The sequence below is a fragment of the Bufo bufo genome, chromosome 9 (genome assembly GCF_905171765.1).
Source record: "Bufo bufo chromosome 9, aBufBuf1.1, whole genome shotgun sequence".
NCBI lineage: Eukaryota > Metazoa > Chordata > Amphibia > Anura > Bufonidae > Bufo > Bufo bufo.
Window position 1 is genome coordinate 211,109,037 of NC_053397.1, and position 25,510 is coordinate 211,134,546.

Sequence of the window (25,510 nt, forward strand, 5' to 3'; positions counted from 1 at the left end):
TTAATACATTTGTAAGTTTTAATTATGGACAAACCTTCAGCTTTTTGGAATATGGGAGAAACCCAGATGAAACCAACACAAACCCCAAGCAAGTGCAGGAAAACATGCAGAACATCACCGGGTCAGAGGTTACCTCACGGCCACCACGTGGCCACTTGAACAGTACCGATTGCAGACCTATGAAAGTCTGGATACCCTTGAATCCAAAAGGGTTTACACATATTCCACACGGATCAGCCATAACATAAAACCACCGGGAGGGATAGTGAATAACTACCTTGTGACAGTAGCAACTGCCTAGTGGTGGGATATATTCGTGTTTGAAGCAGGAAAAATGGGCAAACGTAAGGATTCGAGCAACTTTTACAAAGGCCAAATTGTGACGGCTAGACAACCGGGGCAAAGGATCTCCAAAAAGGCAGCAGGTATTGTGGGCTATTTCCAGTATGCAACTGCCGAGGAAGGAAAATCTGTGAACCAGCGACCGGTTCATGTGCATGTGGATGGAAGGCTAGCCCAACTGGTCCGATCCCACAGAAAAGTTACCATAGTACAAATTTGATGCAGAAGTTCCTGCTGGTGTGTCTGAACACGCAGGGCATCACAGGGGGCTGTGTATCCAGGTTTACAGTATTAGGCAGGGGATTTTTATGTTATGGCTGATCAAAGTACAAAAAGCCATAAAGTTTTGCCTTACATCCTCTAAAACAACTAGAGGTTTTAGCCACCTAACCTACACTAATAAGGTCACATCTCTCTTCGATGCCTAGGATTTGTTGATGACCTACAATGACATCTGTGCTAACGAACCCATGGATGTTCCTAAATCCTAACCTTTTTAGAACAGTTCTGATCAGTATTTTTCATGTAATCTAAAAAAAAAATTGATTATTTCTTCTAAACGTTTCAACATAAGTGCACATGGTTTTCATTCAACTAGCCAACCATAATTTAAGCCGGATTTCTATTTTCCTTGCTGCTGAGTTCACTAGAGACTATTGACTCATAAAATGTATTTTTTTATAAATCCATATTTTAACCTACAGTATGAGTGACATGCAATTGGACCAATCCCTAAAGGGGTCGTCTCACTTCAGTAAGTGGCATTTATCATGTAGAGAAACTTAATACAAGCCACTTACTAATGTATTGGGATTATCCATATTGCTTCCTTTGCTGGCCGGATTCATTTTTTCATCCCGTTATGCACTGCTCGTTTCCATGGTTACAGACCACCCTGCAATCCATCAGTGGTGGTCGTGCCTGCACACCGTAGGAAAAAGCATCAGCCTCCCTGGTGGCCGGGACCATCGGAACACACATAGGCTGGTGCTTTTTCCTATATTGTGCAAGCACGACCACCACTGATGGATTGCAGGGTGGTCTGTAACCAAGGAAACGAGCAGTGTATAATGTGATGGAAAAATGGCAGCAAAGGAAGCAATATGGATAATAGCAATACATTGGTAAGTGGCTTGTATTAACTTCCTTTACATGATAAATGCCACTTACTCAAGTGAGACAACCCCTTTAAAAGGGTTTTCCAACATTTTAGGCTACATTCACACGTCAGTATTTTTCTATATCCCGATTTTCGGTCCGTTTTTTTGCGGATCCGTTGTTCCTGAAAATGTTTCCGTATGTCATCCGTTTTTTGCGGATCCGCAAAAAACGGAAACATGTATAAATTTCAATAAGCAAATAAAGTTGTTTGGATTTCTTTGAAAAAAAAATAAAAAATTATTAAAATGTAATTTCCAGGAACAGAATCCGCATAAAACGGATGACATACGTAATGACATCCGAATGTCTTCCGTTTTTTGCGGATCCATTGACTTTGTATTGTACCAGGATCCGAATTTTGCGGAAAAGAATAGGACATGTTTTATATTTAAACGGACATGCGGAACGGAACAACGGAAACGGACAGCACACATTGTGCTGTCCGATTTTTTCCAGGACCCATTGAAAATGAATGGGTCCAGATCTGTTCCGCAAAAAATGGAACAGATTAGGAAAGAAAAAACGGACGTGTGAATGGACCCTAATACAGATGACCTTTCCTCTGGATAGGTCATCCGCAACTGATCGGGACCCGGGACCCCTGCCGATCAGCTGTTTAAAAAGGCTTCTCTCAGCAAATAATGCACAACGCCGTACATTGTCCTTGATATGTGACCAACGAACGTGTTGTCATTGGCCTAGGAAAAGCTAAGATTAGGCCGCAACGCTACAGCGAGCACCACTACCTTCTCGAACAGCTGATCGCGGGGGTCCCGGGTGTCAGAACCCCACCGATCAGATACTGATAACCTATCCTATGTAATAACATATCAGTTGTAAAGTCTCAGAAAACCCCTTTAAGGTAAGGAGAGTTGGGTTGGATAGTGATGCCGCCCTGCCTGGAAGAAAAGAGAAATTCATGCAGGAGGGGAAAACATGGAAGGAAATGTTCTCCAAACACTACGCTACCATGCTCCTCCTGGCTTCCGCAAATGCTCTTTTCTCTTCTTCTATCCTCCTCCTCGACTCCTCCTCTGCTCTCATCCTCTCCTCCTCTTTTCTCTGTTTTTCTAACTCCTCAAAACTCAGCTTCAGTTTGCCAGGACGGAATTCTTCTTTGTGTGTGTGAAGGCTCTCGTCGTCTTCATTATTATCCTCATTGACCTTTAGAAAATAGATGCTGAGAAGTTACATTTCTTCAAATCTTGACAAGCATTTCGGTTAAGTGACTTCTTACGGTAATAAAACATATTTCTTGGTTTTAAAGGACAAATAAGGATCATGCAGATGCTACTTGGAGTTGACATTACTAGAATTCTAAGAAAGATATGGAGGAAATTGAGGTTCCTATAAGGGGAGACTTGTGGTGAGGAGTGCTGCACATAGACCATAGTGAGTATCTGTGGTTTAGATATACTATATTTCTAGAAATTAGCATAACGGAAAATAATATCAATATGTTGATGGATACTATCCTCCCAACCATCTTTAAAATAGTCAGAACCAAGTGCTTAGACTTGGCTAGGAATAATTACTATCACGTCAAGCTGAGAAGAACCTGACTGTATTGTTCTTGAAAACAGAAAAAAATAATACTTTACTACTTTATATCAAATATGTCAAATTCCAAGAAACTCTAGAAACACATATGTGTACATAATAATAGCAGATCTATATATAAACTGGATTTTAGGTGTAGTTTTCTTTCGAAAAATAAAAACCTTGAGGTTCAGGATGGAGTCCATAAGGATAAGTACTGGACGGAAGCAATTTATTTCTCAGATGAACAATAATGAGAAATAAACCAGATTTCAATATCGTGGTCAATAAGTGTAGGGGGGGGGGGGGTGACAGAGCTACAGAAGTAATGCCACGTTATGGCATTATTACCACGTATTGCCTCGCTTCCTCAAAGGCTCGCCTCTCTGCCTCTAACCGTTGGCGAGCCTCTTCTTCTGTAAGCTTCTTCTGTTGCTCTTGCCTTTGTTTTTCTAGCTCTTCAAAGGTTAATTTTAGTTTTCCAGGAGTCGCTTGCTCTTTGCTCTTCTTGTCCTGAGTCTCTGTTTCATCCTTACAAAATAAGATGTGTAGGCAGATGGTATTATAATTATTATATCCATTATCTATCTGAAATGTGGTCATGCGCAGTTCTAAACCATGACACAAACTTTACCTCTAGGCACTGGAATTTTCATCAATTATTATGACCCTATGTTTGACACCAAATTAGTTCTGACTTTAGCAACACTTCTATTGGAGAAACATGGGATATGATGGCAACCAAAATGGCAGCATCTGGACATTACCATAGCAGTGGAACGTCTCTTAGCGTCTCGGAATGACTTCCTATGCTCATCATATCTTGTCTTTTTTTCATCTTCACGTCTTTTTCTTTCTCGTTCTTCCCTTTCTTTTTCCAAATCTTCAAAGTTGACATTTATTTTCCCGGGAGATCTGACTGGCTTTGCTGTTGTGATGGCTACTTCTATTTCCACTGTTTCTTCCTGTTCAAAATAGATACTCTCCTTGGTTAGTTGAGATTCTAGTTACTATCTATTGTGAAAAGGAGATCCGTGTGCCAAAACACCATAAACTAGAAGAAGCTAAGTTATAGAAGAGTTATGGTAGAACAAACATAGCGATTCTGAAGGGTAGCTCATTGACGTAATTCCTCATCATCGAGATCTGAAACCTCAGGACTTTGTTGACGATCGTATCATGAGGAATTTTATGGAGAGCTATTATTTTTCTATAGATCTGTCCTAATGTTGGATTATGTCACGTCCGATCCTTCATTCTCCCAGGAGATGCTTGTTTCCCTATTGACCTAACCATGCATAGTGGTCAAGCGAAGTGTGAAGGTTAATAACGGAATAAAGACTGCAATAAAATATTAAAATTACAATTTTGGAAACATTAGATATCACAAAGATTCTTAGTTTATGACATTGTTCTTTTTGGATATTTAACTTCTAAAGACCAGTTCTTCCCGAGACATATTAATCTTGAAAAGTTTCATATTTTTGATCATAAAAACCTAAACCAAGTATGGTCGGTCTCTGTCATGACATCCTGTGATTATTTTAAGCTGGGTTTAATCATCATAGAGGAAGTCCTCTGCAAAACATGAGCTTAAGATGGGAGAGTGCTTTTCTTGTTTAATGGTAAAAACAAAACAAACTACCGTAATAAAAAATAAAAATCTTTGCGTTAAGATATACCAGGTGAACCACTCAACATATCCGGAATCGGGACATAAAAATAAAATTTACTATGACCTAGTCTCGAAAGAGAATTATTGAAGATGATGATAGAAGAACAGAAGAAATAAGTAGAAAGGACAGGAGTTTTAGTTAAATAAATTTCTTATTACCTCCATTTCCGAGTCACTTCCATCACAGTTAATGTCCTCAATCTATTAAATGAGAATTTTTATATTGTCAAGCTATTTGCCTTTCAAAATCTAAAAAAAAAGAAGATGCTGACTCTTCGTTCCACAACAGTTAATGAAATATTGTCTCGAAAAGCAGGAAGAAAGTCACCTAGAAAAAACAAATTCTGCAAGAAAACTCAGATTTAGATTTTATTTTACATGCCTCCTGAAAAGGAAAAAAATTACAGTGCCTACGGATGTTTTGGCCATGTTCAGAAATGGGATGTCTCCCACAAGACACGGACTGTCTACATGAACGACGAGCAGAGGAATTTCCTATACGAAACACACAATGTCCATCTGAACCTTTAGTAGGCGAGTTCGTAGAACCAATATTTGGTATGCTAGTGCTTTCTTGACCAACCGGTGTATCGACCAACCATGCACGTGTTCAGACACCCCGAGAACTAAAGGATTGGGCATGTTGAAATCCAGATTCTTGATCCTTGACTTATAATGGAGTCCATTGGGTCCCGTCGAGGAGTGCTATTTTTTTCCGTCTGATGTGACAGAATCTGTGATGGAGGCTCCTGATGAAGCCTTCAACACAGATATGATCACAGCCTTAGACTGTTGTTATCCATTTAAAGGCTAATTGGTTCGATGGAAAACGGAATTCCGGACTACAGGAAGGCTGAGACAGAAGTGTCAAAATCTTACAATGGAAACGCTGTTGGATGCACAAGACATGACCAAAAGCCCTTTTCTACGCCTCTAAATAGTTCCAGAAGGCCTTCATATGGCAGCTCAGCTACTTCGTGTTACTTCTCTGGCTGCACCGATAGGGAGATCATCACTAGAGAAGAAGCTGGTCTAGACCTAATGCTGCAAGGCCTCCTCAGCGTTATGTTTTTATTTAATATGGTGACAAACATTGCACATTTATCAAAGCCACCAAAATACTGTTGGGGAAAATAAAAGGTAAAACAGAGTATTAGGTGGCTGAGTATAATGTCTGCTATTGTCACTTGGATGTGACTTTTACCAGGGTTAAGTTCGCTTACTTCTGCTTTCTTGGCCAGTTCACGTTGAATTTTCCTCTTCTCCTTCAAGTCCTGCTCAAGTCTCCGTTTCCTCTCCTCTTCCATCCTTTTTCGCTCTTCATCTTGCCTTTGCTTTTCCATTTCTGCAAACTTTCCTTTAACAGTTCCTACAACGACAAGTAGACCTGTGCGTGAGTCGGATCCATGACTACATACCTAGGAATTATCCGAGGATACTCTACGTAGTATTGAGCGAACAGTATTGTACATTATACTTTCTGTACGGTTTGAAAAATCTCTGCTTGCTGTCATTCAGTGGAAACCGCCACTGTTTACCTGTAGTGGATTCAATTTGCCCCAGCCATGTGTTGGACACTCAAGTGTGCTGCTCGTTACAAGAGCGAGGTCTTGTAATGCCAGTGTGTCACATGACCAGTGTCGGTTTTTCTATTAAATGACAGCAAGCAGAGATTTTGGCAACCATGAGAAACTGGAAAATTGTACAAATTTTCATTATACAATAGTTAACCTTTATTTGCGGAAACCATTATATTCCAGTGAGCACTTGACCAGTGATGTTGTGTTCATTGATCAGTCACGTGGCCAATTGCAAATCAGTCCCTTTCAAGGGAATGGAACGGGGCTGCATTACCAAGGGCAGCCACTGTACAGCGCTAGGGGATAACTATTAGATTGCTGGGACCTCTACCGATTGTGAGATCGGAGGCCCGTACCCCCTGCAGCCCCTTGAAATGGAGCAGCCGCACACATGCCTGACAAGGTACGGAGCCTACGTTCTCGTGATCGGTGGGGGTCCCAGCTGTAGGACCCCAACAGATGTAATAGTTATCTCCTATCCTGTGTATAAGGAATAATTTCAAACATTTACCTACAGCATCCAAGCTACAACCTGAATAAAATAAAAATAAATCAAAGGTCTTACCTGTGAGCTTCGGGACGTATCCTTTTTCCACCTGCTTCGGGGTATTCTCTTCTTCTTCTTCTTCATCAGAAGCCAGTAACTCTTTTATCTGGTGATATAGAACGATCATTATTAGGCCGTCACGCATAACCCAACAGATTACTATGGTCATAGGACACGTCCAGAGATGAGACCCCCCTGCGCCCTTAGATGTTTTCTTGAGGAACAGTTTTGGAAATAAGGGGAGCTATCACGAAGAACGTCGCTCAAGGTGGCCATACACCAGGGATCGGCAAGATCCGGTGCTCCAGCTGTTCTGAAACTCCCAAAATGCTGTATTCACTCCTATGGCAGCTACAAGAAGAGCAGAGCATGTGGGCATGCTGGCAGTTGTAGTTACACTGCAGCTGGAGTCCCGAAGGTTGCTGACACCTGTTGTTACGCTATCAATAGGTGTCGGTTGACAGCTCTTCTTCCCGGACACATGCACTCTCGGTTTGGCTGAGCGTGCATGTGTTCTAAATGGGAAGAAGGGAATAAGGCACTGCCAAACCTCTCTGACAGCAGACCATCTTCCTTGAGAACAAAGGATTAGACTTTCACACGAACAATAAGAATTGAGTCAGGATGTGTTCAGTAAAACTCGCACCATTTCGCAAGCAAGTTCAGTCCGTTTTGTCTGCATTTGCGTTCAGTGTTTCAGTTTTTTCCGCGTGGGTGCAATCAGTTTTGATGTGTTTTTTAAGCGCGTGAAAAAAACCGGAAGGTTTGCAAACAACATCTTCTAGCAACCGTCAGTGAAAAACGCATCGCATCCGGACTGCAATGCGTTTTTCACTGAAGCCCCATTCATTTCTATGGGGCCAGGGCTGCGTGAAAAACACAGAATATAGAACATGCTCCGATTCTCACGCAACGCAGAACTGATGCGTGAAAAAAAAACGCTCATGTGCACAGACCCATTGAAATGAGTCAGGATTCAGTGCTATGTGTTCACTTTACGCATCGGAGCCAAAGGAGTTCTCTGGGATTTTGGTACTAATGGCCTATCCTCAGGATAGGTCATCAATGTCAAGAGTCCAACTTCTGGGACCCCCACGATCAACTGTATTAAGAGACTGCAGTGCTCCATGAGTACAGTGGCCTAGTCTTAGGCCATGTGACATCATGTTCATTGGTCACGTGGCCTAGGAGCAGCCCGGCGGTGCCATTTAAGTCAAAGGCCCTGAGATGCAATACCAAGCACAACCACTATACAATGTACGGCGCTGTGCTTTGGAAGCTGTGAGGAGGTCCCAGCGCTCATGGGGGATCCAGTTAGCGCCATGGCTTCCTCAAACAGCTGATCAGTGGGGGTGCAGGGAGTCCTACCCCCGCAAATCTCATATTGATGATCTATCCTGCGGATAGGCCATCAATATGAAAATCCCAGAGAACCCTCAATGTCTGCCGAATGAATGTCTTCTGAACATCTAATGCACATTAGGGGGTCGGTCCCAGGTTCGGTGATGCTAAACTAAGGTCTATATGGGCTACCGGTGGTATATGTAACACTGATACTGCGGCCCACATTCATGAACAGCATTGTAAGGGTAACATTCATGGCGGTAAATTCACAGCAGCACAGAGAACCTCTTGCTTCCTCTTGTTCCAGATCCTCTCCCTGTTATACTGCTCTTTCCTCCGCTGCCTCTCGTCCGTCGTCCTCCTCTGGCTTCGATCCTCTCTGGCTTTCTGCATGGCCTCAAACTTATTCATTACATCTCCCTTGGCAAGTTTAGGGACGTAGGTTTTTTGGACAGGTTTAGATGTAGAAAGCAGAATCTTAAAGATGAGAAAAACAGGAAAGGAGCATGACAGTTCAAGGGAGAGAAAAGAGAGCAGGGACAGAACGTGAGGCGCTTTTTCTGGACCAGGTCATTGTATGATCAGGAGTATCTTAAAGGGAAACTACACCTAAAGTCTCTGCTTATTGTTTTCTTTTATCAGCCATTTCAGACGGGAGAGGGGCCGACTGTAGGCAGGGGTGCACCTAGCCTTCCTGCTGCCTGAGGCGAAAACTGAAACTGCGCCCCTCCCTCCCCAATGACAATTTCTTAACCTAACCCCTTCCCTTCAGGCCATGGCCCTTCGGCTGCCCCTCTCTTGCCCCTACCTGGTGCTGCCTGAGGCGATCGCCTCACCTGGCCTCATTGGTGGCGCACCCCTGAATGTAGGGCTCATTGTTAGGATTGCTGACATGAAGCATTTTATTTCACATTTTATTAAATTTAGGGTATAGTAATATTAAATTATTATCGTTATTTGTGTGGGGAATTAGTTTATTTCATTTTTTTTGTGAATTTTGTTAAAAGTTACGCTTTACTACGGAGTCCTTTCTCATAGTCACGCTCCACCTCTCCATTAGGTATAACATTGCTGCCGACTACATTTTGGCCGCGTGTAAACAGGTCATACATCTGGCTTCCCCGTGAATGCACCGTTACCCATCAGCTGTCCGTAATGTACCTACCTCAGTTTTTTGGGCCACGTCATTCATGATTATTTCCCCTTCCCTGGCGTTCCCCCGTAAATCGGATTTCTTTAATAATCAGCCTAAAATCGAAAGCTTATATTAAAAAACGTATCAAAATATTAGCATTTTTCATACAGACAACCTAAATCACGAAATCAATAATCCATACAGTCACGGCGTAATGACTGACAGCTAGGAGATAGAGATGGACACTATCCTCGGATGGCGGCCTGGACACATCTGCTCCTGACTCCGTTTCTCCTCTGTGCAGGATCCAGCGTTCTCCTGTTCAAGGAATAGATGTGAATTCTTCACATTCATGGATGAGATGTCTGATATTGTATATTACATGGCGAGGCAGCCCCCAGTAATCAGCAAACGGCCGTGTCCTGTGTGTCCTGACACCTTTTTGGCATCGCCTGCTGGAAATTTTTCCTCAATTTGTGAGATGGGACCAGACAGACTAGCCATTGCTCTCCAAGTACATTGATGAGCCAAGGGCGTCCATGACCCTGTCACAGGTTCCCCTTGATTGCACCACTTGAGGTAGGTACTGACCCCAGCATGGGAGCTTCCTGCTTCCTATAAATCAATGTCAAGGACTGACTGTTCACCTGATGCCTAATATTTCCCACATCTGGACGGGTGGCATTGTCACAAAATAAGTCAACGGCGCGGGCAATAGTATTTTGTGCTGCATTTCGGTATGTGGTTCCGCTAGGGCAATATTTTGTGCTGCATTTTGGGATGTGGTTCCGCTAGGGCTATATTTTGTGCTGCACTGTGGTATTTGGTTCTGCTAGGGCGGTATTTTGTGCTGCATTTTGGGATGTGGTTCTGCTAGGGCGGTATTTTGTGCTGCATTTTGGGATGTGGTTCCGCTAGGGCGGTATTTTGTGCTGCATTTTGGAATGTGGTTCCGCTAGGGAGGTATTTTGTGCTGCATTTTGGGATGTGGTTCCGCTAGGGCAATATTTTGTGCTGCACTGTGGTATTTGGTTCTGCTGGGGCGGTATTTTGTGCTGCACTGTGGTATTTGGTTCTGCTGGGGCGGTATTTTGTGCTGCATTTTGGTATGTGGCTCCGCTAGGGAGGTATTTTGTGCTGCATTTTGGGATGTGGTTCCGCTAGGGCGGTATTTTGTGCTGCATTTTGGGATGTGGTTCTGCTAGGGCGGTATTTTGTGCTGCATTTTGGTATGTGGTTCCGCTATGGCGGTATTTTGTGCTGCATTTTGGTATGTGGTTCCGCTAGGGCAATATTTTGTGCTGCACTGTGGTATTTGGTTCTGCTGGGGCGGTATTTTGTGCTGCACTGTGGTATTTGGTTCTGCTGGGGCGGTATTTTGTGCTGCATTTTGGTATGTGGCTCCGCTAGGGAGGTATTTTGTGCTGCATTTTGGGATGTGGTTCCGCTAGGGCGGTATTTTGTGCTGCATTATGGTATTTGGTTCTACTAGAGCAATATTTTGTGCTTCACTGTGGTATTTGGTTCTGCTGGGGCGGTATTTTGTTCTGCACTAGGATATTGTTGGACCCACCTTCTTCTGTTGTCCTGCCTTCTGTCAGTTTGGACACACCAACAACATGGGGCCACAATTAGGTTTTCTTTCCAAGGCAACTTCAAGTTCCCAGTCTGGCCCTGAATGTATTTCACTTCACCTCTCAGTGGTTTTAGGGCAGGACCACATGTGGCAGGCAGGCAGTCATGCAAGCCGACCCAGTTTTCTAAAAATTGATTTAATGATTGCGTGATTTCGTAGGTAAACCTGCAACACCCGGCACAAAAAGCCATGGTCGCACCACAAACAGTGTGTCTACCGCCTGCTGGCTACGAGGGGTGGTCCTAACCTGATATTACAGCTGATCGGTATATATTAGAAAGCTGCAGCCCACCTGAAATATTGCCAAGCCATAACGCTTTCTAAAAAATGGCAAATAAACGAGAAGTAATTCCATGAAGTACCTCCTTTGACCATCAGGTGGCGCACATCAAACATTAAAACTGGTCCATGACTGCGCAGTGATTCTATATTACGGTATATTTTGCATTTTATGATCAAAGGGGGGTATTTATCAGTTGCGCTCTTTGTTCGTTTTTTTCCGTCCCTTTTAAGTCTAACATGTTCTATCATTTTTACGGAGCCACTAAATGGGACCCATTCACTTCAATAGGGGCAGCAAAAGATGTGGATAGTACACCGTGTGCTGTACGCATCTTTTGAGGCCCCATTGAAATCAATGGGTCCATATCCGATCTGCAAAAAAAATGCAGATCGGATGCAGACCAAACATACCGCATGTGCATGAGCCCTAAAAGTGATCTATTTTCCGAAAGAGACCAACTTCTCACTTCACTTCTGAAAGTGGCGTGTAAAAAAAACAAATTTTGTGCAAATCGTCACGTGCCCCAAAACATGTGACAAGTTAATGCCCCCAAACTGGAGTAGCAGCCTTTATGAATGTCCCCCAAAGTACTTAAATATAGAAGCATCATTCTATAGAACAGAAGGAAGGGACCGGCGCTCATGGAAATCCATGGCGTGTCTGCTGTTTGGCATTCCATCGTCCCTTTTGAAGTCCGGCAGCACTTGGCTCTTCATTGTAAGTTGGCGGCGCGGTAATGAAGAGATAGGGTTGAAAATAGTTATGAGTAACTGTGTGGAAAAAAGTACTCTAGATACAGGAGAGAATTTATATCTGCGTCACTGAGGGGCCCCATCATAAAAAAACACTCACAAATGATTGACGCGCTCTGCAGAACCTGGTGAGTGTTGGGTGTTTGTTACATTAGATATCAGAAGGCATGTTACTTGCCAATAGGAACAGACAAGAAATATGCAGTCAATTACATATTTAATAAAAAACAATACACGGGTGTAATGGGATTTTAGAAAAAAAAAAACTTCTAGCTTATAGTCTCCGCATTCAGTAAATGAAGAAAGGTAATGGCAGCATCTCCAGTGAATTCTTCATTGGACGGACTTCACAGAAAGTGTGCCATAAAAACGGACAGCAACGTTTCGGCTTCATCATAGCCTTTGTCAAGCCTAACACAGAGTGGCAATACTAGTCAAGCCTAACACAGAGTGACAATAGCCACCCGTTTAATATGCATGTTGCTCCACCCAGATGTTAGGGGAGCCAATACAATACAAATCACCACCTTTACACTCATTATTGTGACCAATCATAAATACATATACACTGCTCAAAAAAATAAAGGGAGCACAAAAATAACACATCCTAGATCTGAGTTAATTAAACATTCTTCTGAAATACTTTGTTCTTTACATAGTTGAATGTGCTGACAACACAAAAATAAAAAAATGGAAATCAAATTTTTTAACCCATCGAGGTCTGGATTTGGAGTCACACTCAAAATTAAAGTGGAAAAACACACTACAGGCTGATCCAACTTTGATGTAATGTCCTTAAAACAAGTCAAAATGAGGCTCAGTAGTGTGTGTGGCCTCCACGTGCCTGTATGACCTCCCTACAACGCCTGTGCATGCTCCTGATGAGGTGGCGGACGGTCTCCTGAGGGATCTCTTCCCAGACCTGGACTAAAGCATCTGCCAACTCCTGGACAGTCTGTGGTGCAACGTGACGTTGGTGGATAGAGCGAGACATGATGTCCCAGATGTGCTCAATTGGATTCAGGTCTGGGGAACGGGCGGGCCAGTCCATAGCATCAATGCCTTCGTCTTGCAGGAACTGCTGACACACTCCAGCCACATGAGGTCTAGCATTGTCTTGCATTAGGAGGAACCCAGGGCCAACCGCACCAGCATCTGGTCTCACAAGGGGTCTGAGGATCCCATCTCGGTACCTAATGGCAGTCAGGCTACCTCTGGCGAGCACATGGAGGGCTGTGCGGCCCTCCAAAGAAATGCCACCCCACACCATTACTGACCCAATGCCAAACCGGTCATGCTGGAGGATGTTGCAGGCAGCAGAACGTTCTCCACGGCGTCTCCAGACTTGTCACGTCTGTCACATGTGCTCAGTGTGAACCTGCTTTCATCTGTGAAGAGCACAGGGCGCCAATGGCGAATTTGCCAATCTTGGTGTTCTCTGGCAAATGCCAAACGTCCTGCACGGTGTTAGGCTGTAAGCACAACCTCCACCTGTGGACGTCGGGCCCTCATATCACCCTGATGGAGTCTGTTTCTGACCGTTTGAGCAGACACATGCACATTTGTGGCCTGCTGGAGGTCATTTAGCAGGGCTCTGGCAGTGCTCCTCCTTGCACAAAGGCGGAGGTAGCGGTCCTGCTGCTGGGTTGTTGCCCTCCTACGGCCTCCTCCACGTCTCCTGATGTACTGGCCTGTCTCCTGGTAGCGCCTCCATGCTCTGGACACTTCGCTGACAGACACAGCAAACCTTCTTGCCACAGCTCGCATTGATGTGCCATCCTGGATAAGCTGCACTACCTGAGCCACTTGTGTGGGTTGTAGACTCCGTCTCATGCTACCACTAGAGTGAAAGCACCGCCAGCATTCAAAAGTGACCAAAACATCAGCCAGGAAGCATAGGAACTGAGAAGTGGTCTGTGGTCACCACCTGCAGAACCACTCCTTTATTGGGGGTGTCTTGCTAATTGCCTATAATTTCCACCTGTTGTCTATCCCATTTGCACAACAGCATGTGAAATTGATTGTCACCAGGGTGGATTTGATTTAAATCAAACCGATTTAAATCACGATTTAAATCATGATTTAAATCACTAGTCAGTAGGGCTTGATTTAAATCATAGTTTTTTACATAATGATTCATATTTGGACAATTTTTCTGTTGTACTTAGGAAGGAGAAAAATAATCATTACCTTAATAATAACAATTTAAATAGGATTTATTCAACTGAAACAATAACATTACAGCATGTTATTTGCTTAAACATCCATGTTTGTTAACTAATTTGGCTAAAGAAAATATATATAAATTCTGTATTTATAGGTTTGTAGAAGTTAGGATTAAAGAGGACCTTTCACCGATTATTACACTATGAACTAACTATACAGACATGTAGAGCGGCGCCCGGGGATCTCACTGCACTTACTATTATCCCTGGGCGCCGCTCCGTTCTCCCGTTATGCCCTCCGGTATCTCCGCTCACTAAGTTATAGTAGGCGGAGATTCCAGTCACTAAGTTATGGTAGGCGGAGTCTGCCCTTGTTCTGCTCTAGCGCTGGCCAATCACATTGCAGAGCTCACAGCCTGGGAGAAAATAACCTCCCAGGCTGTGAGCTCTGCGCTGCGATTGGCCAGCGCTAGAGCAGAACAAGGGCAGACTCCGCCTACCATAACTTAGTCAATGAAATCTCCGCCTACTATAACTTAGTGAGCGGAGATACCGGAGGGCATAGCGGGAGAACGGAGCGGCGCCCAGGGATAATAGTAAGTGCAGTGAGATCCCCGGGCGCCACTCTACATGTCTGTATAGTTAGTTCACAGTGTAATAATCGGTGAAAGGTCCTCTTAAAGATCTTTTTCTCAACTCTTTTCATGTTATAAATTCAGTTTTGAGAACTCAAAAATTAAACCAAGCATCTGTGATAATATCTTGTAGGCAGAGAAACTACCCAGTAACCTTACAAAAACCTCTGGAAGAGCATGACATTGTGAATGGATTAATGGAATTTAACAAAAAATTTAACATATACAGCCTTATTCTACATAATTAAAAAAGTTATCTTTATTTCATAATGAAATAACCTTTGGATGGTAATATATTTTCCTCAAAAAGCATTTTATATTAAAAAATCCGATTTAAATCAAAAAAATCTGATTTAAATCAAAAAAATCCGATTTAAATCAAAAAAATCTGATTTTTTTGATTTTTTTAAAAAAATCATTGATTTTTATCCACCCTGATTGTCACTCAGTGTTGCTTCCTAAGTGGACAGTTTGATTTCACAGAAGTGTGATTGACTTGGAGTTACAGTGTGTTGTTTAAGTGTTCCCTTTATTTTTTTGAGCAGTGTATAATGAAAATAAATATAATCGCCTGCAGATAGCAGTACAACACACGTGCTCACCTTGACTAGTGAAACCCGGTAACACCTGTTCCAGGCGGCCATCAGGACTCTCACAGCGCGTCTCCAAAAGCGCAATGCGCATGTCATTTCTAACGAGCAACGTCGACCAGGACCTGGGGAGCGCACACCGCGCGTCACACACCCAAATCACATGATCACCACATGACCACATAATCCCCGCCTACTCAGTCATTCACAATACAGCAGGCGATAAGTATGAAACCTATGTGTATAGCCAAACGCTCTCAATGCGATCTGGTATGTGCAGCCACATCAAATCCATATCACCCACCCATGACCATATATAACCATATCGTCATAGGTGTATCTATATTCTACACCAATCGGTATCTCTCACAATAATGGTCACCAGGGGTGTAGCTAAAGGCTCATGGGCCCTGGTGCAAGAGTTCAGCTTGGGCCCCCCCTTCCCTCTATGTGGCCAGGGGCAGGGAAGCACATAGCCTTCCTGCTGCCTGAGGCAAAAACTGAAACGACCCCTTCCCCGCCATGCCAAATTCTTGACTTAACACCTTCCCTCCAGCCAGAGGTATAACTTGACCAGCATGCACTTTCTAGAATACCGGTGTCTTCTTATGCAGCACAAGGGTCTTTGGGCCCCCTCAGGCTCCTGGGCCCAGAAGCAACTGCTACCTTTGCACCCCCTATAGCTACACCCCTGATGGTCACCCATTCCTTTTGGTGCAGAGTTTACTGGTGAAATCTGTGGCTGAATAAGGTTTGCACTGACAGGAACCAGTGGACCCTCATTTAGAGAAGGCATAGTCCAGATGGATAACACCATTGGTATAATCAACAGCACAGCAGCATAAAATCTGATGGCAATGAAGCTGATATAGATTGAGAATCTCTTCCCAGGAACAGAATGACATTTACCATAGTATCCATAGAATAAGGTGAAACAAGACAAAAGAGACAAAATCCAGGGGCAACGAGCCAAAAAGACAAAGCACTGCTCTGGGCCCTTGCATTTTAAATGCAGTGTTGAAATCCTATATTTGGCTTTGTTTGCCCTTTACAAATGTATATTTTCTCCTGTACACTATTCAGACTTTAACCCATGTCTGCTCCCCCTCTAACAACAAGTAGTCTAGAGGGCTGTCCCTTTCTCCAGGCACCTAACACATCACACAAAAAAAATAAGTAGATTCATCCCTGAGGTCATACCATCCTTCTCGCCTACAATGGCGATTTTGTCCTCTCCTGGATGGGTGGCATCCATCTAGAAGTGGGCTTCATTCTGTTTTTGGACTACTGATGGCATGGAATATCATTATTGGGGACGCTACTTGATTCAGATGTGGCACGCTATGATTTATTTTGCAGTATTATTTTTCTGTCTTTCCCAGCATGAACAACGACTAGGAGAATCCACGTGTAGTAAGTGCACCACCATTTTCAGCATCCCACTGCAATGCAGTAATACACTGCAAAAAAGGGTGTAAAGCGGTGCTTTTGTGTAACATATGTAGATCATGCTGACCAAGGTGTTAATAGGCCATATTTGTATCCATCACTAGATGGGGCTGTTGTCATCCTGTCTACATAGAGAGGAGAAATATTCTGGAGACAGATCGGTGTGTGTGTCTAAGAGAAAAGAGGAGTGAGCACATGCTGTCTGAGCTGCGAGAAAAGCCAGCCCTGGATTAACTACCAACCAGGCAAGAGCAAGAACTTTCTAAACCTGAAAAGCATTCCAGAGTTGAAAAGGAGATGCGAGTTGAAGCCCTGTAGAGATAATCTGTCTGAAAGGACTTTTTAGACTCTACAGTCACATTGTCCAGTAATGTAAAGGCTGTTGGCCCTGGACAAGCTTACAAAAGGCAGAAACCCGAAGAATGTGCCCACTGTACTACACCCGCTATGGAAACCTGTAGTAACTTTAACTTTGAGTACTACAACCTGTGCAAAAGGTGCAGAGCATAGAATGATGTTGAGGTCCGCCCTGTGGTTGCATCATACAAGTGAAGTGTTGCACGCCTGTTTCTGGATGTTTGGACTAAAGTCAGCTAGAGAAGTGCAGTGTGGGGAGAATTGCTTTATGGAGACAACTTGGCCTCTTATCTACATGAGCAGCTGTGTAACCTGTAGGATCTGTGGAAAGTGCACTTGTTTAAGAACTGTCAGTCCATGCATGCTGAGAACTGCGACTGATCTACCTGAACTTCATTCTTCAGTAAAGAATTGTTCTACTGCAAAACTGCCTCATCTTTGCCTCCTCCACCCCCTGCCTTGAACTTTACAATTCATCACCATCAAAGGCACCCCGAACCACCGTCAGGGAGGAAAACCCCAAGACCAGGGTGTGCCCCGAAGGGAAGAAAAGTGCTCCCTTCCCATCACTGCACAGCCAGGGGAGCATCAGAGTGAGTACTAACTATAACCACCATTCTTGCTGCTATCACTCTTATCCTCTCCTCTGCTGTCTTCTCCTGGGCTCGCTGCACATTCAGAAACCTTATCAGCCACAAACGATTCCTGCGTTATCTCATACCAGATTCCTGTCCCCTGAAAGCCTAATCATTTAGCACTGATGATGTTATTATCTGTGGTGCAGACTATTTTTAATACTGGTTTAGAAGAACTGAATTTGTTACTGAGCTGCATTGTAACATACAGAGTAGTAGGTTTACGTGGAGTTGACTATGCTACAGTATAGCTTGCTATCACTTAGGTCAGTATAATTAGGACATAGGTTCCCACTCCTTGCATCATAAGAACATGCATCTCTTGCTTATGCATAGGCGCTGACTTCCCAATCATTTAGCGATCTGTGGTCGATATGTTCACTGTATTATTATTATTATACTGTATAGGCTGAAAAAATACAAACCGGATTCCAAAAAAGTTGGGACACTATACAAATCGTGAATAAAAACTGAATGCAATGATGTGGAGGTGCCAACTTCTAATATTTTATTCAGAATAGAACATAAATCACGGAACAAAAGTTTAAACTGAGAAAATGTACCATTTTAAGGGAAAAATATGTTGAATCAGAATTTCATGGTGTCAACAAATCCCAAAAAAGTTGGGACAAGGCCATTTTCACCACTGTGTGGCATCTCCCCTTCTTCTTACAACACTCAACAGACGTCTGGGGACCGAGGAGACCAGTTTCTCAAGTTTAGAAATAGGAATGCTCTCCCATTCTTGTCTAATACAGGCCTCTAACTGTTCAATCGTCTTGGGCCTTCTTTGTTGCACCTTCCTCTTTATGATGCGCCAAATGTTCTCTATAGGTGAAAGATCTGGACTGCAGACTGGCCATTTCAGTACCCGGATCCTTCTCCTACGCAGCCATGATGTTGTGATTGATGCAGAATGTGGTCTGGCATTATCTTGTTGAATAATGCAGGGTCTTCCCTGAAAGAGATGACGTCTGGATGGGAGCAGATGTTGTTCTAGAACCTGAATATATTTTTCTGCATTGATGGTGCCTTTCCAGACATGCAAGCTGCCCATGCCACACGCACTCATGCAACCCCATACCATCAGAGATGCAGGCTTCTGAACTGAGCGTTGATAACAACTTGGGTTGTCCTTGTCCTCTTTGGTCCGGATGACATGGCGTCCCAGATTTCCAAAAAGAACTTTGAATCGTGACTCATCTGACCACAGAACAGTCTTCCATTTTGCCACACTCCATTTTAAATGATCCCTGGCCTAGTGAAAACGCCTGAGCTTGTGGATCTTGCTTAGAAATGGCTTCTTCTTTGCACTGTAGAGTTTCAGCTGGCAACGGCGGATGGCACGGTGGATTGTGTTCACTGACAATGGTTTCTGGAAGTATTCCTGAGCCCATTCTGTGATTTCCTTTACAGTAGCATTCCTGTTTGTGGTGCAGTGTCGTTTAAGGGCCCGGAGATCACGGGCATCCAGTATGGTTTTACGGCCTTGACCCTTACGCACAGAGATTGTTCCAGATTCTCTGAATCTTCGGATAATGTTATGCACAGTTGATGATGATAGATGCAAAGTCTTTGCAATTTTTCTCTGGGTAACACCTTTCTGATATTGCTCCACTATCTTTCTGCGCAACATTGTGGGAATTGGTGATCCTCTACCTATCTTGGCTTCTGAGAGACACTGCCACTCTGAGAAGCTCTTTTTATACCCAATCATGTTGCCAATTGACCTAATTAGTGTTAATTGGTCTTCCAGCTCTTCGTTATGCTCAAATTTACTTTTTCCAGCCTCTTATTGCTACTTGTCCCAACTTTTTGGGGATTTGTTGACACCGTGAAAATTGGAATCAACGTATTTTTCCTTTAAAATGATACATTTACTCGGATTAAACGTTTGATCTGTCATCTACGTTCTATTACAAATAAAATATTGACATTTGCCATCTCCACATCATTGCATTCAGTTTTTATTCACAATTTGTTTAGTGTCCCAACTTTTTTGGAATCCGGTTTGTATTACATCTCCTGTGTGATCTGACCGCTAGACAAGACCATAAAATAATTCTATCATACTTTGTACATAGAGAATAACAACCCCCAACATGATCTGACTACTGGACATTACCAACATACAATTCTATTATACTCTACATGTAGAACACTACACAGGCAAACAAAGGTATTGTAAACCACACAGTGCCCATACCGCCTGCAAATAACCAGTATCATAAACAAGCCAAATAAAGTGTCACTCAGTGCCCATATAAACTGCACTATAAACCACACCATATATGGTCTTTTACTGTAATACAGTGTCCATATACACCGCACCATACATTCCCCTTTACTTTAATAGAGTGTCCATATAAACTGCACCAAACATGTCACTTTAATGCCATATAGTGCCCATATAAACTGCACCATACATTCCCCTTTACTGTAATATAGTGTCCATATAAACTGCACCATACATTCCCCTTTACTGTAATATAGTGCCCATATAAACTGCACCATACATGCCCCATTACTGTCAGTGTCCATATAAACTGCACCATACCTGCCCCTTTACTATATTAGAGTGCCCATATAAACTGCACCATACATGCCCCTTTACTGTCATACAGTGCCCATATAAAATGCACCATACATGCCCCTTTACTGTCATACAGTGCCCATATAAACTGCACCATACATGCCCCTTTACTGTCAGTGTCCATATAAACTGCACCATACATTCCTCTTTACTGTCATACATGCCCCCTTATTGTCATACATGCCCCTTTACGGTCATACAGTGCCCATATAAGCTGAAATAATGAAGTTCCTCTGGAGGTGGAGAAGACAGTTCAGCCCTAGACTCCAAAGTCTTGCAAGGAATGTCCGATGATAACTACTGGAAGTGAAGTATACGGCAATAATCGCCAAACATCAGCCACGTTGCATTCATGCTCTGGTTCCAAGTTCAATAGAAAAAAAACCCTATTCAGATCCTGTGACTGGCACAGAACATAAGGTATCTGCTGCCAAAGGGAGCGTGTAACACATTCACGAGGCTCCATTTGGAATGTAGAATAAACATGGCTTTTCTAACATGTAAAGATATCATCGTCTCCTGAATCCCCTCCAGTTCTCTCCTTTCTGTATTATAAGCCTGTACAGGCACCTCGAAGTGTGTAGAAGGGTCTAGAAAAAACAGAAGCTGTCGGGAGGGGGGTGGGCAGGGGTCTCAGCTGTGTGATGCCGAAAATAGCCAAACTGTACAATGCTGCCTGTGCTGATCTCCGACAGGGCGCGAGGCCAGGACAAGAGACAGCCAGCGACTCCTCTCATGGGACAGAGTAGAAAAAGCACAATTACAATGCATTCGGAAAGTCTTCAGACCCTTTCACTTTTTCACATTTTGTTATGCTGCTCCTTGTGCTACGACAAAAAAAATATATATAGTTTTTTCCATCATTCTACACTTTAATTTTTTTTAAATTGTCACTAATTTATTAAAAAGGAAAAATTAAAATGTCTCATGGACCTAATTATTTAGACCCTTTGTTTTGTCTCTTGAAACTTACCTCTGGGGCCTCCTATTTCTCTTGATCATCTCTGAGATGTTTCTACACCTTGATTGGAGTCACCTGTTGTAAATTCAGGTGATTGGACAGGATTTGGAAAGACACAGCTCTTCTATATAAGATCTCACAGCAGACAATGCATATCAGAGCAAAAACCAAGCAATTAGGAGGAATGAACTGCCTGTGGAGTTCAGAGACAGGATTATGTGATGGAACAGATCTGGAGAAGGGGACAAAAACATTTCTGCTGCATTGAAACTTCCCAAGAGCACAGTCCCCTTCATAAATCTTATGGAAGAGGTTTGGAACAACCAAGACTCTTCCTAGAACTGTCAGCGCCACCAAACTAAGTAATCGGAGGAGAAGGGCCTTGGTAAGAGAGATGACCAAGAACCCAGTGGTCACTGTGGCTGAGCTCCGCCGATGGGAGAAACTTCCACAAGGTCAACCATCACCGCAGCATCCACCAATCTGGGCTTTATGGCACAGTGGCTGGAAAGAAGCCTCTGGTCAGTAAAAGAAACATGAAAGCAACTAAAGGACTCGACTGTGAGAAACAAGATTATCTGGTTTGATAAAACAAAGATTGAAGTATTTGGCCTCAGTTCTAAGCGTCATGTTTGGAGGAAACCAGGCACTGCTCATCACCTGCCCAATACCAACCCTACAGTGAAGCATGGTGATGGCAGCATCATGCTGGGGGGACAGGGAGAATGGTCAGGGTTGAGGAATGGAGCAAAGTACAGAGATATTCATAATGAAAACCTGATCCAGAGTGCTCTGGACCTCAGACTGGGGTGAAGGTTCACCTTCCAACAAGACAATTACCCTAAGCACACAGCTAAGACAACACAATAGCGGCTTAGGGACAACTCTGTTCATGTCTTTGAGTGGTTAAGCCCGAGCTCTGGAGAGACCTGAAAATAGTTGTCCACCGATGGCCCCAATCCAACCTGACAGAGCTTGAGAGGGTCCGCAGAAAAGAATGGTGGGAAATCCTCAAATCCAAGTGTGAAAACCTTGTAGCATCATCTCCAAGAAGCCTGGAATCACTGCCAAAGGGGCTTCAACCAAGTCCTGAGTAAGGGACTGAACACTTATGTCAATAAAATATTAGTGTTTTTTTTCTTTTCAATAAATTTGAAGTTTTCTAATGTTTTGTTTTCACTTACTCATTACGTGGTAATGATTGCAGAATGATGGTGAAAATGTAATTTTTATTATTTATATTTTAGCACAAGGAGCAACATAACAAAAGTTGAAAAAAGTAAAAGTCTCTGAAGACTTTCTGAATGCACTGTACATGATAAACACAGTCCAGCAGGTCTATGGTTTATGTTTTATAAGGCTAAAATTTACACCTTGGGGAAAAGGACACAACGAACAGACGTCAACTACACAGCTGTATGTAAGGCCAGGACTACGTTAGGACGGAGGTCGTTAGATGATGCGCTGCCTGTGCCGCAACACGTCGTTGCCTTCCACTGGAAATTATTAAAAGTGGCACTAAGCGGGTGATAAATTGACACCATGGACATTGCAAAGGCTTGGACAGTGCAGCCTTCTAGAACTATCGGTCCAATAAGGAGATTTTAGGTTTAGAGGGTGTGCGTGAATCGCAGTTGTGGCTTCAGAAGGCCAAAAGCGACCTTGTGATGGCTGCAAAAGTTACGAAACATGTCAGAGGTTTTGCTTGAGTCTTCCATTCCCATTGGGTACAACTGATGTCACAACCATGACTTTGTTTGTAATGCACACTCAATGACTTCATGATGTGAGGGTATGTTCACACATCACAGGCAAATCTGGCATGTACTTACAACAGGATCTGAGGCTGCGCATGTGCCTGAGTATTAGCCCTACTGAACGGGGACAAATCCACAAGTTTTTCTGGTGCAGAAAACTCAAAACCCATTCTTCTCATGTTTTTTCCCAGCACAGATTACAATCTGGGCATTTTTTTTGTTTCCCTGTGTTACGAAAAATCCCAGTCTCGTGGATTGGATGCAGATTGTGGATTTGATGAGGATTTTGGGACAGCGCGGAACATTCTAGAGATCGGGAGAGGTTTCGGAGTTCCTTATTTTCATATAATTGTGCAATATTTAAGGGAGCTAAGCATACTCCCTAGAAATTACAGGAACATACGGGTACACGCATACGCACTGCACTTCTGCACCATGTACAGGAGCTATTGAAATTCAGATTGACTTATCTGGTACTGCATTAGGCTGCAGATTTTCTGCATGTAATAAGCACTGTAGCCTAATGCAGTACCAGATAAGTCAATCTGAATTTCAATAGCTCATGTACATGGTGCAGAGGTTTTCTGGGCATCAACCTATGGTGTGCGGTAACACAGTGAAAACCGCATGAATATCCACATGAAAATTACACATAAACTACCCTGCCATGTGGATGTACCCTAATAGACCGTATTTTTCACCCTATAAAATGCACATTTTCCCCCCATTATGGAAGCACTCATTAATACACAGTAATTCAGGGGAGCGGTGAATGCAGCGCTTCCTGTGCTGGCTGTGTACTCGCCGCTCCCTGGCCTTTGTCTGCAGGCGCTGCAGTTTGACCTAGTCTGATTAACATTGGGGTCTAATCTGAGGTCTGATTAACATTGGGGTCTAATCTGAGGTCTGATTAATATTAGGGGTCTAATCTGAGGTCTGATTAACATTGGGGTCTAATCTAAAGTCTGATTAATATTAGGGGTCTAATCTGAGGTCTGATTAACATTGGGGTCTAATCTGAGGTCTGATTAACATTAGGGGTCTAATCTGAGGTCTAATTAACATTGGGGTCTAATGTGAGGTCTGATTAACATTAGGGGTCTGATCTAAGGTCTGATTAACATTGGGGTCTAATCTGAGGTCTGATTAACATTAGGGGTCTAATCTGAGGTCTGATTAACATTGGGGGTCTGATCTGAGGTCTGATTAACATTGGGGTCTAATCTGAGGTCTGATTAACATTGGGGGTCTGATCTGAGGTCTAATTAACATTAGGGGTCTAATCTGAGGACTAATTAACATTGGGGTCTAATCTGAGGTCTGATTAACATTAGGGGTCTGATCTGAGGACTGATTAAGATTGGGGTCTAATCTGAGGTCTGATTAACATTAGGGGTCTAATCTGAGGTCTGATTAACATTGGGGTCTAATCTGAGGTCTGATTAACATTAGGGGTCTAATCTAAGGTCTGATTAACATTGGGGTCTAATCTGAGGTCTGATTAACATTGGGGGTCTGATCTGAGGTCTTAACATGGGGGGTCTGATCTGAGGTCTTAACATTGGGGGTCTGATCTGTGGTCTAATTAACATTAGGGGGGTCTAATCTGAGGTCTTAACATTAGAGGTCTGATCTGTGGTCTAATTAACATTAGGGGTCTAATCTGAGGTCTGTAACATTGGGGGTCTGATTTGAGGTCTGATGAAAAATACTTTTTTCCCTTATTTTCCTCCTTTAAAACCTAGGTGCGAAAAATACTGTATATGATACTCAAAAATAAAATAAACAAATGACACCAAGTCTTTGGTGAACCTACCATAATGTATTAAGAAACTGCTTGGATTGCAAGTACTGCATTTCTTTCTAACCGCGGTAGCAGCGGGAACCATCCAAACGCCTGCAGAGGAACGACCGTTTTAACATTTTGGGGGAGATTTATCAAAACTGGTTTAAAGGAAAACTGACATAGTTGCCCATAGCAACCAATCACATTCCACGAGCTATGAAAGGCGGAATCTAATTGGTTGCTATGGGCATCTAGTCCAGATTTCATATACACCAGTTTTGATAAATCTCCACTTTCTCTAAAAATAATAATAATAATAATATGTTTACATACCAATGCGTAAATCCTGGAGAAGAGTCCGGCAGCAAATGCACAGATAAGGCCAAGGCCATTTCACCTCACTTCGATGCGCATGCGCCAGATGCCGCCGGACTCTTCTCAGGACTCTTTGCATAGGCAAAATGCTAAAACGGTCAGCGCCCTAAAATCTAGTGACCGGTTTCCTTGAAGAAACCAGAAAAAGAGCGTTTTCAATGAATGTAAACCTAAGGCCTCCTATACCTGGCCGTGTGATGAATCTGTGCTGTA

At 43.1% G+C, this 25,510-nt stretch overlaps 1 protein-coding gene across 12 annotated transcripts in view; it reads right to left on the bottom strand.

The window, feature by feature from the left end:
• NEXN (nexilin F-actin binding protein) overlaps nucleotides 1-25,510 on the bottom strand; it is a 40,631-nt gene that overhangs the window by 12,947 nt on the left and 2,174 nt on the right. For 3 of the 12 annotated variants that reach the window (XM_040406766.1, XM_040406765.1, XM_040406769.1), the window contains exons 2-9: nucleotides 9,354-9,436; nucleotides 8,474-8,665; nucleotides 6,863-6,950; nucleotides 5,941-6,086; nucleotides 4,877-4,918; nucleotides 3,810-4,007; nucleotides 3,394-3,573; nucleotides 2,473-2,667 (exon numbers count right to left, since the gene is read on the bottom strand). In XM_040406766.1, the coding sequence (XP_040262700.1) occupies nucleotides 2,473-2,667; nucleotides 3,394-3,573; nucleotides 3,810-4,007; nucleotides 4,877-4,918; nucleotides 5,941-6,086; nucleotides 6,863-6,950; nucleotides 8,474-8,665; nucleotides 9,354-9,380 (1,068 nt within the window). In that variant the 5' untranslated portion in view covers nucleotides 9,381-9,436. The remainder of the gene's footprint in view (nucleotides 1-2,472; nucleotides 2,668-3,393; nucleotides 3,574-3,809; nucleotides 4,008-4,876; nucleotides 4,919-5,940; nucleotides 6,087-6,862; nucleotides 6,951-8,473; nucleotides 8,666-9,353; nucleotides 9,437-25,510) is intronic. The other 9 variants (XM_040406770.1, XM_040406777.1, XM_040406772.1 and 6 more) reach the window with 7 other exon arrangements.